The sequence below is a fragment of the Bombina bombina genome, chromosome 2 (genome assembly GCF_027579735.1).
Source record: "Bombina bombina isolate aBomBom1 chromosome 2, aBomBom1.pri, whole genome shotgun sequence".
Taxonomy (NCBI): Eukaryota; Metazoa; Chordata; class Amphibia; order Anura; family Bombinatoridae; genus Bombina; species Bombina bombina.
Window position 1 is genome coordinate 714,964,932 of NC_069500.1, and position 16,092 is coordinate 714,981,023.

Consider the following 16,092-nt stretch of genomic DNA (forward strand, 5'->3'; position numbering starts at 1 on the left):
GTAAGTATGTTTTGTATTACTTAAGACACCTCAGCTATGGTTTGGCACTTTATGCATTTATATAAAGTTCTAAATATATGTATTGTACTTATATTTGCCATGAGTCAGGTTCATGTATTTCCTTCTGCAACTGTCAGTTTCTTATTTGGGGAATAAACATTTTTTAAGAAAAAAATTTCTTACCTGGGTCTTTTTTTTTTTTTTTCAATTGCGAGCGGTATTAGGCCCGCGGGTGCGCCAAATGCTAAACTTTATTGCGTCATTCTTGGCGTGAGAATTTTTTTGGCGCAAAAAATACGTCTATGACGCAACTTCGCCATTTCCGGCATCATAGTTGATGCCGAAGCCTTAAACACGGTTGTGTCATTAGTGACGCGAGTGTGTCATTTCCGGTTATTATTGGCGCCAACATTTTTTTCAGTTACGTTGTGCGTCATACTTGGCGCCAAACTTTTTCATTATTTTAATACCCCATTGATGTTTGCCTCTTGCCTTTTTCTCTATCAGAGGGCTATGCTATTTGCATTTTTCCCCATTCCTGAAACTGTCATATAAGGAAATTGATAATTTTGCTTTATATGTTGTTTTTTCTTTTACATTTTGCAAGATGTCTCAATCTGATCCTGCCTCAGAAGTTTCTGCTGGAACATTGCTGCCCGACATCGGTTCTACCAAAGCTAAGTGCATTTGTTGTAAGATTGTGGAAATTATTTCGCCGAATGTCATTTGTAATAGTTGTCATGATAAACTTTTACATGCAGATAGTGTGTCCATCAGTAATAGTACATTGCCAGTTGCAGTTCCTTCAACTTCTAATGTACATGATATTCCTATGAATTTTAAAGAATTTGTTTCTGATTCTATCCAGAAGGCTTTGTCTGCATTTCCACCTTCTAATAAACGTAAAAGTTCTTTTAAAACTTCATTCAGTTGATGAAATTTCAAATGACCAACAACATAATAATTTATCCTCTTCTGATGAGGATCTATCTGATACAGAAGATCCTTCCTCAGACATTGACACTGACAAATCTACTTATTTATTTAAAATAGAGTATATGCGTTCTTTATTAAAAGAAGTGTTAATTACTTTGGATATTGAGGTAACCAGTCCTCTTGACGTTCAGTCTTATAAACGTTTAAATGCTGTTTTTAAAACTCCTGTGGTTTCTCCAGGGGTTTTTCCTATTCCTGAGGCTATTTCTGATATGATTTCTAAGGAAATTGTATCCTTTACCAGCAAATTCTATAGAGTTTTGGGAAAAAAATCCCCAAAGTTGATGGGGCTATTTCTACTCTTGCTAAACGTACCACTATTCCTATGGAAGATAGTACTTCCTTTAAGGATCCTTTAGATAGGAAGCTTGAATCTTATCAAAGGAAGGCCTATTTATATTCAGGTCATCTTCTCAGACCTGCAATATCTTTGGCTGATGTTACGGCTGCATCAACTTTCTGGTTGGAGAATTTAGCGCAACAAGAATTGGATTCTGACATATCTAGTATTATTCGCTTACTGCAATATGCTAATCATTTTATTTGTGATGCCATTTTTGATATTATCAAAATTGATGTTAGATCCATGTCTTTAGCTATATTAGCTAGAAGAGCTTTGTGGCTTAAATCTTGGAATGCTGATATGACATCTAACTCTATTTCAACTGTCACTGGGGGAAAGGGAGTTTTTCTGCCTCAGGATAAAAAACCTAAGGGCAAATCTAAGGCTTCTAAACGTTTTCGTTCCTTTCGTCACAATAAGGAACAAAAACTCAATCCTTCCCCCAAGGAATCTGTTTCCAATTGGAAGCCTTCCTCAAATTGGAATAAATCCAAGCCATTTAAGAAACCAAAGTCAGCCCCTAAGTCTGCATGAAGGTGGGGCCCTCATTCCAGCTCAGCTGGTAGGGGGCAGATTAAGGTTTTTCAAGGATATTTGGATAAATTCTGTCCAAAATCAATGGATTCAGAGCATTGTCTCTCAAGGGTATCTAATAGGATTCAGAGTAAGACCTCCTGTGAGAAGATTTTTTCTCTCCCGTATCCCAGCAAATCCAGTAAAAGTTCAGGCTTTCCTGAAGTGTGTTTCAGACCTGGAGTCTTCAGGGTTAATCATGCCAGTTCCTTTTCAGGAACAAGGTTTGGGGTTTTATTCAAATCTATTCATTGTCCCAAAGAAGGAAAATTTATTCAGACCAGTTCTGGATCTGAAAATTTTGAATCGTTATGTAAGAGTACCAACTTTCAAGATGGTAACTATAAGGACTATTCTGCCTTTTGTTCAGCGAGGACATTATATGTCCACAATAGACTTGCAGGATGCATACCTTCATATTCCGATTCATCCAGAACATTATCAGTTTCTGAGATTCTCTTTTCTAGACAAGCATTACCAATTTGTTGCTTTTCCATTTGGCCTAGCAACAGCTCCAAGAATCTTTTCAAAGGTTCTAGGTGCCCTACTCTCTGTAATCAGAGAACAGGGTATTGCGGTGTTTCCTTATTTGGACGATATCTTGGTACTAGCTCAGTCTTTACATTCTGCAGAATCTCACACAAATCAACTAGTGTTATTTCTTCGGAAACATGGTTGGAGGATCAATTTACCAAAACGTTTCTTGATTCCTCAGACAAGGGTCACCTTTTTAGGCTTCCAGATAGAGTCATGGACACTGAATCTAACAGACAAGAGACGTTTAAAATTGGTTGCAGCCTGCCGGCACCTTCAGTCTCAGTCATTCCCTTCAGTGGCTATGTGCATGGAAGTTTTAGGTCTCATGACTGCAGCATCTGACGCGATCCCCTTTGCTCGTTTTCACATGAGACCTCTACAGCTTTGTATGCTGAACCAATGGTGCAGGGATTATACAAAGATATCACAATTAATATCCTTGAATCCCAATGTACGACACTCTCTGACGTAGATCACCATCGTTTAGTTCAAGGGGCTTCTTTTGTTCGGCCAACCTGGACTGTGATCACAACAGATGCAAGTCTTTCAGGTTGGGGAGCTGTTTGGGGATCTCTGACAGCACAAGGGGTTTGGAAATCTCAAGAGGCGAGATTACCAATAAATATTTTGCAATTCTCAGAGCTCTTCAGTTTTGGCCTCTGTTAAAGAGAGAACAGTTCATTTGTTTTCAGACAGACAATATCACAACAGTGGCATATGTCAATCATCAGGGTGGGACTCACAGTCCCCAAGCTATGAAAGAAGTATCTCGGATACTTGCTTGGGCGGAATCCAGCGCCTGTCTAATCTCTGCGGTGCATATCTCAGGTGTAGACAATTGGGAGGCGGATTATCTCAGCCGTCAGACTTTACATCCAGGGGAGTGGTCTCTCCATCCAGATGTGTTTTCTCAGATTGTTCAGATGTGGGGTCTTCCAGAGATAGATCTCATGGCCTCTCATCTAAACAATAAACTTCCCAGATACCTGTCCAGGTCCAGGGATGTTCAGGCGGAAGCAGTGGATGCACTGACACTTCCTTGGTGTTATCATCCTGCTTACATTTTCCCGCCTCTAGTTCTTCTTCCAAGAGTGATCTCCAAAATCATCATGGAACAATCGTTTGTGTTGCTGGTGGCTCCAGCATGGCCACACAGGTTTTGGTATGCGGATCTGGTTCGGATGTCCAGTTGCCAGCCTTAGCCACTTCCATTAAGGCCGGACCTACTGTCTCAAGGTCTGTTTTTCCATCAGGATCTCAAATCATTACATTTGAAGGTATGGAAATTGAATGCTTAGTACTAAGTCATAGAGGTTTCTCTGACTCAGTGATTAATACTATGTTACAAGCTCGTAAATCTGTCTCTAGAAAGATTTATTATAGAGTTTGGAAGACTTACATTTCATGGTGTTCTTCTCATAAATTCTCTTGGCATTCTTTTAGAATTCATAGAATTTTACAGTTTCTTCAGGATGGTTTGGATAAGGGTTTGTCTGCATGTTCCTTGAAGGGACAAATCTCTACTCTTTCTGTTTTATTTCACAGAAAGATTGCTATACTTCCTTATATTCACTGTTTTGTACAGGCTTTTGTACAGCCTGTCATTAAATCAATTTCTCCTCCTTGGAGTCTTAATTTGGTTCTGAGGGCTTTACAGGCTCCTCCATTTGAGCCTATGCATTCTTTGGACATTAAACTACTTTCTTGGAAAGTGTTGTTCCTTTTGGCTATCTCTTCTGCTAGAAGAGTTGCTGAGCTATCTGCTCTTTCTTGTGAGTCTCCTTTTCTGATTTTTCATCAGGATAAGGCAGTTTTGCGGACTTCTTTTAAATGTTTACCTAAGGTTGTGAATTCTAACAACATTAATAGAGAAATTGTTGTCCCTTCCTTGTGTCCTAATCCTAAGAATTCTTTGGAAAGATCCTTACATTCTTTGGATGTGGTAAGAGCTTTGAAATATTATGTGGAAGCTACTAAAGATTTCAGGAAGACTTCCAGTCTATTTGTTTTATTTTCTGGTCCTAGGAAAGGTCAGAAGGCTTCTGCTATTTCCTTGGCTTCTTGGTTGAAACTTTTGATTCATCAAGCTTATTTGGAGTCGGGTCAGGCCCCGCCTCAGAGAATTACAGCTCATTCTACTAGATCAGTCTCCACTTCGTGGGCCTTTAAGAATGAAGCTTCAGTTGATCAGATTTGCAAAGCGGCAACTTGGTCCTCTTTGCATACATTTACTAAATTCTACCGTTTTGATGTATTTGCTTCTTCAGAAGCAGTATTTGGTAGAAAAGTTCTTCAGGCAGCTGTTTCAGTTTGATTCTTCTGCTTTTGATTTAAGTTTTTTTCTTTCATTTATGAGAATAAACTTATTTTATTTTTTTGGGCTGTGGATTAATTTTTTTCAGTGGAAAATGGCTGTTTTTATCCCTCCCTCTCTAGTGACTCTTGCGTGGAGTTCCACATCTTGGGTATTGCTATCCCATATGTCACTAGCTCATGGACTCTTGCCAATTACATGAAAGAAAACATAATTTATGTAAGAACTTACCTGATAAATTCATTTCTTTCATATTGCAAAGAGTTCATGAGGCCCACCCTTTTTATGGTGGTTATGATTTTTTGTATAAAGCACAATTATTTCCAAATTTCTTTGTTGATGCTTTCTACTCCTTTCTTTATCACCCCACTGCTTGGCTATTCGTTAAACTGAATTGAGGGTGTGGTGAGGGGTGTATTTATAGGCATTTTGAGGTTTGGGAAACTTTGCCCCTCCTGGTAGGATTGTATATCCCATACGTCACTAGCTCATGGACTCTTGCCAATATGAAAGAAATGAATTTATCAGGTAAGTTCTTACATAAATTATGTTTTTCCTTACAATTAAAAAGACAAAAATATATAAATGCTAATACTCATTGGATTTGTTGTCTACATTGCTTCAGTGTAGTTTTTTTTTTTAATATAACTTAATCTTATACTATAATCCAGGGGTTGACAGATCTGTTTAAAATAATTAGTAAGAATATGTAGGAGCCTGATAGTGGTATTTCTATATAGATATATGGAGAATAACCCAAACGTTTAGGAGCCATGGGGTAACATTCTAGGAGTCAGTGGCTCCCTTGCTCCTGTATTTGTCAAGCTCTGCTATAATCATATATATATTAAATTATTTTTTTTTACCAATTCTCCCCAGCCCAATCACTCCTACTGTGCTGTTGGACAGACCATAGCCGCACAGCCACATTGGCGCCCAAGTCTTCCATCCTCCACTTTAAAACAAAAATCAAGATTAGAATCATTGTGCATTTTTTAAAATCACAATTTAAATCACTAGTCAGTAATACTCTATTTAAATCATGAATTTCTACATAAAGACTCAATCTTGCTGGTTGTTGTGATCTTAATATTTACAGCCAGATGAAGTGTAATTTTTAGAATAACATTTTAGCCTAGTTTTACAGTTATATCAACTTTAGAAATACATAGATAAATTATGAAATTATTGAGAGTTGAACTATCTCCAGTTTAGGGCCAGATTACGAGTGGAGCGCATACATATGCGCGCAAGTGATATCAGGTTTTCGTGATCGTTTGAAAGCAGGTTAAATTGCGCTGGTATTACAAGTTGAAAGTAAGCGCAATCGCTTTAGCGCAATTCAAGTTAATGCTCGTCAGTTAATGCTCGTTATATGTTGGTTCATATATGTATTTACCGACATATAAACACATAAATAGATATGTACACACATATAGACATATATAAAAGTGCAGTGGAGCCATTTGCAGTTAAGTAGAGGAAAACATTTAAAAACATTCATGCAATATTCATATTTAATTAAGTGTTATAATGTATATTTACTGTAAATATTTCCCATTCCAATGTATAATGTGTGTGTGTATATATATATATATATATATATATATATATATATATATATATATATATATATATTACACAATATAAGGTAGATTAAGGTGCTTTAAGATAAAATCCCCTGTTAAAGACTGGGAATTCAGCACTTTTTTAAAAAAGAAAAAGCAACACATCTTGAATTTGAATAAGAGTTACATTTATTCACACAACGTGTTGAGCTTGGGCTCGTTAGCTTGACACTATCCAAATACACTGGATACAGTAGATGTTGTGGTTAAATATTAAAACTTTAAGAGTACAAGTGCATTACAACTTACAAATTTTAACAACTCAAAGCATTTACATATGCTAGAAAAAAATATTACTCGGGCCGGTTTACTTATTATTGTGCATATTCACTTGTCAACTCTTAAGCATTAACATTTAGTATCTAGAAATGGCATATAAAGAATATGATACTAAGCGTAGCATGTTGTTTGTTCGAAGCATTAATCATATAAAAGAAAACCTTGTTTACAGATTCACATTTTGATTAGTAGCATAGGCGGTTTATACAATTAAATGATGTTTCACTCTGAAAGAAAAAAGCGCAAATACATTTGGTAAAATAAGCAGCAGAGTTCTCAAGTGGGATACAGTTGATTCCATCTGGAGGTGGTAATATACATTTTTTTATTGTTGCATATATTTGCACATTTGGGCTATTCCGTTGTTAACAAAAGGAGATAATAACATTGTCCCCCTTTTTATTTTATTCATTTATTTATTATTTTTTTATTTTTTTTGTACATGTATCGATTTTATATGTATGTTTAATGTGGTATTTTTAAACAAGTGAGGTAGTTTAATTTTTTCCAGAGAGGGTTAGCGCCATTGTTCTCTATTGTGTGTGGACAATTAAATGATGCCCTTAGAGTTCAGCCGAGCTGAATAGAGGGTTCAGTATGTTAGCAGCCTGTTATGTGCTGATAGAATAGTTGTAAATCATCCAGACGATATATACTTTTCCAAAGATAATTTTAGTGCCAAATAGTAACAAAGCCTCCAAACAAGGTTTTAGGGGATCTGCCACAGATATGAGCAAGGATAAAATTGATATGCAGCAAAGTTCTTAAAGCATGTGAAATCAAACTGTAGCAAGAAAGGAGTCGAAGCCAAAAAGATAGAGACGCAGGAGGATATCTTTATCTAGTACCATACCCCTCTGTCAACTGCACCTATCTTTTATAGAAAGCAGCATGGAAAGCGACAGTCATAAATAGCAGAAATGGTATGTGTTAGGTGGAACAAAGTAACCAAACAAACAAAGATGCAGGAGGATACCTTGTTTATATAGTTGTACCCCTCTGTCAACTGCACCTGTTTATATGTTTGGCAACATTACCAGGCTTCAGTATTTCGTCAAAGGCTGCTTCACAAAGTTGGCATAGAGTCCACTATGCAGGCCGGACTTAGGTGTCTTTCATCAAGGCTGCGTCTCGATTCACCTTGTTGGAGCTTTAGAGATAAGTCAGCACGCTTAAACTCCGCCATGCAAACAAACAAACCAGCGTTTCAGATCACGTGGAGTAGCCAGCCAATTGCTGACACGCGTTTCACCCCCTCGTTACTAGAGAAACAGGGTTTCCTCAGGGCTTGATGATTTGACTCCAAAAAGAGTGTTAATGGATCTATGACCTCTCTACCATTGGTATGAATGGCATGAATGAAAGACTTGATATGGCCTGTTTCCTATAGGATCTGTTCGTACTAAATTCTAATCTTATATAGGTCGTTTTTAACCCATTTTGTGTGTAAAAATGTCTTGCATATGGGTCTTTTTTCGTGGTACAATAGTATGTGCAATTGTTTTCTTTTTAACATAATAGGTCTGTATTGGTTTTATTTAGTTATCAGTATTTGTCATATTAAACTTTCACCTCCTACCATGGGCGGAGCATATGTGGATATAAAACTATTCACAGCATCTGTCAAATCATCAAGCCCTGAGGAAACCCCGTCTCTCTAGTGACGAGGGGGTGAAACTCGCGTCGGCAATTGGCTGGCTGCTCCACATTATCTGACACGCTGGTTCGTTTGCATGGTCGGAGAAGTTTAAGCGTGCTGACTTATCTCTAAAGCTCCAACAAGGTGAATCAAGACGCAGCCTTGATGAAAGACACCTAAGTCCGGCCTGCATAGTGGACTCTATGCCAACTTTGTGAAGCAGCCTTTGACGAAATACTGAAGCCTGGTAATGTTGCCAAACATATAAACAGGTGCAGTTGACAGAGGGTACAACTATATAAACAAGGTATCCTCCTGCATCTTTGTTTGTTTGGTTACTTTGTTCCACCTAACACATACCATTTCTGCTATTTATGACTGTCGCTTTCCATGCTGCTTTCTATAAAAGATAGGTGCAGTTGACAGAGGGGTATGGTACTAGATAAAGATATCCTCCTGCGTCTCTATCTTTTTGGCTTCGACTCCTTTCTTGCTACAGTTTGATTTCACATGCTTTAAGAACTTTGCTGCATATCAATTTTATCCTTGCTCATATCTGTGGCAGATCCCCTAAAACCTTGTTTAGAGTCTTTGTTACTATTAGGCACTAAAATTATCTTTGGAAAAGTATATATCGTCTGGATGATTTACAACTATTCTATCAGCACATAACAGGCTGCTAACATACTGAACCCTCTATTCAGCTCGGCTGAGCTCTAAGGGCATCATTTAATTGTATAAACCGCCTATGCTACTAATCGAAATGTGAATCTGTAAACAAGGTTTTCTTTTATATGATTAATGCTTCGAGCAAACAACATGCTACGCTTAGTATCATATTCTTTATATGCCATTTCTAGATACTAAATGTTAATGCTTAAGAGTTGACAAGTGAATATGCACAATAATAAGTAAACCTCATTTATAGATATCAGTTTTACTAAAACCCTAATGGGTCTGAGACATCGAGTTTGAGGTCTATAGTTTTGTGCCTATTCAGTTGTTGCATGCTTGAGGCTTTACCATAGCCCTGTGTACTTTAGGAAGTAATTCATTCTTGTCAACAGCTTGTCACCTCACATGGACCGGTCCGAGTAATATTTTTTTCTAGCATATGTAAATGCTTTGAGCTGTTAAAATTTGTAAAGCACTTATATTTTTAAAGTTTTAATATTTAACCACGACATCTACTGTATCCAGTGTATTTGGATAGGTTCAAACTAACGAGCCCAAGCTCGACGCGGTGTGTGAATAAATGTAACTCTTATTCAAATTCAAGACGTGTTGCTTTTTCTTTTTTAAAAGAGTGCTGCATTCCCAGTCTTTAACAGGTGATTTTATCTTAAAGCACCTTAATCTACCTTATATTGTGTATTATAATTATCTAATGGGTCTGCACCATTTACATTATAACAAAGTGGTATTTCATTTTATTTTTAAAATACCGAGCTAATTTATGCAACACTATTAATGAACTAGCAGGTTTTCCATCCACACTATTTTCAAAACTTATATATATATATATATATATAAAAATACACTTTATTAGGTACACCTTGCTAGTACCGGGTTGGAACCCCTTTTGCCCTCAGAACTGCCTTAATTCTTCGTGGCATAAATTCAACAAGGTGTTGGAAACATTCCTCAGACATTTTGGTCCATATTGACATGATAGCATCACGCAGTTGCTGCAGATTTGACGGCTGCACATCCATGATGCAAATCTCCCGTTCCACCACATCCCAAAGGTGCTCTATTGGATTGAGATCTAGTGACTGTGGAGGCCATTGGAGTACAGTGAACTTATTGTCATGTTCAAGAAACCAGTTTGAGATGATTTTAGCTTTGTGACATGGTGCGTTATCCTGCTGGAAGTAGCCATCAGAAGATGGGTACACTGTAGTCATAAAGGGATGGACATGGTCAGCATTTTAAAAAGGCTCAATTGGTACTAAGGGGACCAAAATGTGCCTAGAAAATATCCCCCACACCATTACACCCCCACCACCAGCCTGAACCGCTGATATAAGGCAGGATGGATCTATGCTTTCATGTTGTTTATGCCAAATTCTGAACCTACCATCTGAATGTCACAGATGAAATTGAGACCAGGCAACGTTTTTCCAATCTTCTCTTGTCAAATTTTGGAGTGCCTGTGCGAATTGCAGCCTGAGTTTCCTGTTCTTAGCTGACAGGAGTGGCACCCGGTGTGGTCTTCTGCTGCTGCAGCCATCTGCTTTAAAGTGAATGTAAATTTTGATGCTAAAGTGCCCGGTTTTTAAAAATTCGATTAAAAACAGGGGCACTTTAATTCATGAAAATTTCCATTTCACTCGTTGTGAAGAAATACTTACCTTTTAAACTTGACAGCAGCTCCAGCTTCCTCCGGTCGTCACAAGCTATTTCTGATTCAACGTCATGATTGGAGGAAGCCGGATTCCTCATTTTAGACCCAGGAAGAGGCTTTGCGACGACCGGAGGAAGCTGGAGCTGCTGTCAAGATTAAAAGATACATTTTTTTTTCACAATAGGAGTGAAATGTAAATTTTGATGACTTAAAGTGCCCCTGTTTGTAATCAAATTTTTAAAAACCGGGCACTTTAGCATAAAAATTTACATTCACTTTAAGGTTCGACATGTTGTGTGTTCAGAGATGGTATTATGCATACCTTGGTTGTAACGAGTGGTTATTTGAGTTTCTGTTGCCTTTCTAGAACCAGTCTGCCTATTCTCCTCTGACATCAACAAGGCATTGTCGTCCACACAACTGCCACTCACTGGATATTTTCTCTTTTTCGGACCATTCTCTTTAAACCCTAGATATGGTTGTCCTAAATGCATTGAGTTGCTTCCATGTGATTGGCTGATTATCAATTTGTGTTACAAAGCAATTGAACAGGTGTACCTAATAAAGTGGCCGGTGAGTGTGTGTATGTATGTATGTATGTATGTATGTATGTATGTTATGTAGATATGTATGTATGTAGATATGTATGTATGTAGATATGTATGTATATAGATATGTATATTGTACCAAAATACTATCAGATAAAAAGAACATATTCTGCTATGTGCAGAACATTGGAATGTGAAATATTCATATTTTCATGTCGGGTTAGCACACATGAGAATATGTTATCGAGTTTGCGCGTGAGTATTGTAAGTTTGGCTTTTTGCACCCGTCGGGTTAGCTCTCCACTTGTAATCTGGCCCTTAGTAGGTTAATCATTTATATTTGGACAACTTTTCTTCTGTACTTTACTGGAAGCAGTAAAGTAATCATTACCTTAAAGGAACATTAAACACTAAATAAATGCTTTATAAAATGATGCATTCAAAGAAAACATTAGTCCGAGAATAACATGTAGGTATATTTATTAAATCTTCATTAGCGGTATAAATATTGACAAAATAAGAGTAAAGTTTAAGTGTCTATAAAACAATGGGAGCTGCCATGTTGTAATTTAGGTTGCCTTTTCTGCTGCGGCCAGGGACAGTTATAAATAGGTCACTAGAGTGTACAGCCAATGGTTGTGTGAGATATAACAGTTTCTGCACTTCTATTTCTAACTGAAAAGCTCACAGTTTCAGAATGGAATTACACAAAAAGGGGACAAAACAAATAATTAAAGTTTATTGCAGAGGTTTTTTTTTAAAAAAAAAATATGATTTATCATTTTATATTACCATATCAAAGTCTTTAATATCCCTTTAATAATAATTTAAATATGTTATTTAACTAAAACATTAACATTATAGGTTTCACTTTAGTTTTTACTGCTTGTCCCTCTCTCCTCACACTTGGCTTCTTGTGCCGATCTATTCTACTCCAAACAATCTTCTATTCATTAAACTTCTTGAAACTTAGCACTTAAAGGACCATTACACACAGTAGAATTGCACAATTGACAAAAACATAATAAAAATACAATTAAATAGCACTAACTGTAATTAGAGGGTTAAATATCTGTGTGTGTTACTAGAAACAAAACGTTTATCAGACAACCACACACTATAAAAGTTTAAAAAAAAAAACCTCTTCCCTTGCTGTTATTTTTTTAACAAATCTATCATGCCCTGATGTCAGTAAAAAGGAAGGTTATATAGTACTTCCATTTCAAACTGCTTCTTATAAGCAAGAAACCAAGTATGAACCAAGTAAGAACAATTACTACTCATCAAACAATAAAATCTGCCCATATGACCACTTACTTCTTAACTTCTTCCACTGCTTCTGGTAGACGACGGCAGGTGGTTAGTAATAAGGCTACTGTAAGCTCAGCTGTGGCATCTGTCAAAACATCTGGTGTGTAGCCCACTCTGATTCCACTATGGAAAATAAAAGCAGATTACACTGTTACACTCAATCTTAGCTTATGGGTCCTAGGCAAAGTTACAGATTCATAGTGTACATTAATTTGCTCTGACGGTTTTCTGCAGCTGCAGTCCACTCTCTGTCCTACTCTGCACTCTCCGCAGCCAGCAAAATGCTACAGCCAATCCCTCTGCAGCCAGCAAAAAGCTACAGCCAATCCCTCTGCAGCCAGCAAAACGCTACAGCCAATCCCTCTGCAGCCAGCAAAACGCTACAGACACTCCCTCTGCAGCCAGCAAAACGCTACAGACACTCCCTCTGCAGCCAGCAAAATACTACAGCCATTCCCTCTGCAGCCAGCAAAAAGCTACAGCCACTCCCTCTGTAGCCAGCAAAAAGCTACAGCCACTCCCTCTGCAGCCAGCAAAACGCTACAGCCAATCCCTCTGCAGCCAGCAAAACGCTACAGACACTCCCTCTGCAGCCAGCAAAACGCTACAGACACTCCCTCTGCAGCCAGCAAAATACTACAGCCATTCCCTCTGCAGCCAGCAAAAAGCTACAGCCACTCCCTCTGTAGCCAGCAAAAAGCTACAGACACTCCCTCTGCAACAAGTAAAATTCTACAGCCCCTCCCTCTGCAACCAGTAAAATTCTACAGCCCCTCCCTTTGCAACCAGTAAAAAGCTACAATTTGAAATACAAATCACATTAAATGTTTCAGAATATATGGGGATACCACAGGGAAAAATCAGCTATTTAAAATACCAAAATAAAGCTAAAGCTATTCGTAAACAATTACGTTAATTAAAGCTGGTAAAATAGATCACTGGAAACAAATTAAAGTGGAAAAAATTTACAGTACACTATCCCGGAAAATGTCTGGCAACTAGCTTTTTTGTGCTAGCCCCTAGATATTGAATACATCTTTTATTGCTCTATTATATACAATTTAAAATTTTTTGAAAACAGTTAAATTACACATTCTGACTACACAATGACAATACAAAGGAATTATTCATTATTATAGGTAAAAAATACTCTAGTGCCCCATAATGCTAAACTAAAGGGAAATGGTGGTTGCACTTTATATTATCTAATCTGGTAGCTTTGCCTGTTTTGAGCGGTTACCTTGGGCTGTGTTTCTGAAACTGTCTGCCACTAAATTTTGATGATATAAAATTGTCCTCCACTTTACAGAGCAATTATTTCTATTCATACAATTATATTTGAACAAATTTGCTAGCTCAATATGTAATTATTTTAGATTCTCTGGCAAATGTATCCTCTCCCGCGAGTATTTTAATTGGTTGTTATGATCCCAACATTTTCACTGCACTCAAGCAGGAGTTGGAATGCAAATTTGAGCTTCTATAACTCTCACACATTGCACCTTAAAAAGGTACCCGAGCACCCTGAAGGATCCATGACTATTCTAACTATATGCATGCAGATGTTAGTGCACCTGCTATGAGCAAGAAACCACTGGTTAAAGAGTCACTGGAAACTAAGTAAGCAGCAGTGACCCAGGGTTCAGATCCCTGCTACTCAAAGGAACACTATAGAATTTGACATGAGAGCGTACACGGAAGCTGAGAGGTGTAAGAATACATTTACAGGTAATTACAGAAGAGCCCAGCATTAAGAATATAGGTGAGCTGCAACAGAAGTTTGCATTGCCAAGCGTGACACGAACCACTGACCTAGGGCATCTAAAATGTTGCAAAATGAGAATTATCTGTATTAGATAAATCGGTCATGCAGAGTGACAGAATGTGAAAGTAAACTGTACTTACAACATTACTATTATACTAGAGTCATTTTGTAAGGCCTTGATACATAATGATATACAAGTAATCATTTGCACTAAACCTTTACTAAATTTAGATATGCAAAATAAGTCTGAAGACAATTTGATGAAAATACAAGAACATATAAAACAAACATACCGCTTTTTAATCTCATCCAAAGCTAAATGATCAAATCCGACGGATAATGTGCTGATGACTTTAAGATTAGAACCTGTTGATTTAAACAAAACAATCGACTGGTCAAGGTAATTTTGTTGTAAGAAAATGTAATACATTTAGTACATTTTGAAACACTAATACAGTTTAAAAAAATATATTTTCTGTATATCATTTGCAGACAAGGTTGCATACATAAATTTATATATATATATATATATATATATTTCTGTTGGGGTACCTCAAGGCTCTGTCCTCGGTCCCCTTCTCTTTTCAATCTACACGTCATCATTAGGTTCCTTAATAAAGTCCCTTGGGTTTCAATATCATTTGTATGCCGATGACACCCAAATCTACCTCTCTGCACCAGACTTACCTGCTTCCTTACTAACCCGTGTCACTAACTGTCTTTCTCACATCTCATCTTGGATGTCCTCTCACTACCTTAAGCTAAATCTCTCCAAAACGGAATTCCTTATCTTTCCCCCTTCTTCCAATGCCTCCACCCCCAACATTTCTATAACTGTTGATAATTCCATCATTACCCCTACCCGCATGCCCGATGTCTTGGAGTCACACTTGACTCAGATCTTTCCTTCACTCCTCACATTCAGTCCTTGGCTAAAGCCTGCCGCTTCCACCTTAAAAACATCTCTAAAATTAGACATTTCCTTACACAAGATACAACTAAGATTGTAATCCACTCTCTCATCCTTTCCCGCCTCGATAACTGCAACTCCGTCCTCTCTGGTCTACCTAGCTGCCGCATAGTTCCTTTACAAACCATTATGAATGCCTCTGCCAGGCTCATCTTCCTTACTCGTCGCTCTTCATCTGCTGCACCTCTCTGCCAATACCTTCACTGGCTTCCTCTTGCCTCTAGGATTAAACACAAAATCCTCACTGTGACATACAAAGCTCTCAACTGCACTGCTCCCCACTACATTTCAGAACTTGTCTCCAGATACTCTCCCTCCCGTCCCCTTCGATCAGCTCAGGATCTCCTCCTCTCTTGTTACTTCCTCACATTCCCGTTTACAGGACTTCTTCAGACTGGCCCCTATCTTGTGGAACTCCCTGCCTTGCTCCATAAGACTCTCCTCTAGTTTTAACAGCTTCAAGCACTCCCTAAAAACTCTACTATTCAGGGATGCATACAACCAACACTAACCTTTCCTAACTCCATTGCTTTCCCCTTGAACCCCTTAGAATGTAATCCTTTGAGCCCAGCTGTTTGAAGATCGCCTTCATAAGAGCCAACTACAACAGTGAAACTCTCGGCAGGGCCCTCTACCCACTTGATCCCTACAAAAGCTATCCTGTATACCGACTATGTTTACAGCGCTGCGGAATCTGTTGGCGCTCTACAAATAACTTATAATAATAATTATATATATATATATATATATATATATATATATATATTGTAGAGAAAATAACTCGTGAAAACTATTTACAAATCTAGACAAGTCAGAAGACTTGTTTTTCCCACAGAAACTCT

General features: G+C 37.7%; 1 protein-coding gene across 1 annotated transcript in view; it reads right to left on the bottom strand.

The window, feature by feature from the left end:
- Positions 1 to 16,092, bottom strand: part of GRHPR (glyoxylate and hydroxypyruvate reductase) — a 48,114-nt gene that overhangs the window by 22,197 nt on the left and 9,825 nt on the right. The window contains exons 3-5 of the mRNA XM_053702719.1: positions 14,574 to 14,646; positions 12,522 to 12,638; positions 5,630 to 5,718 (exon numbers count right to left, since the gene is read on the bottom strand). Of these exons, the coding sequence (XP_053558694.1) occupies positions 5,630 to 5,718; positions 12,522 to 12,638; positions 14,574 to 14,646 (279 nt within the window). The remainder of the gene's footprint in view (positions 1 to 5,629; positions 5,719 to 12,521; positions 12,639 to 14,573; positions 14,647 to 16,092) is intronic.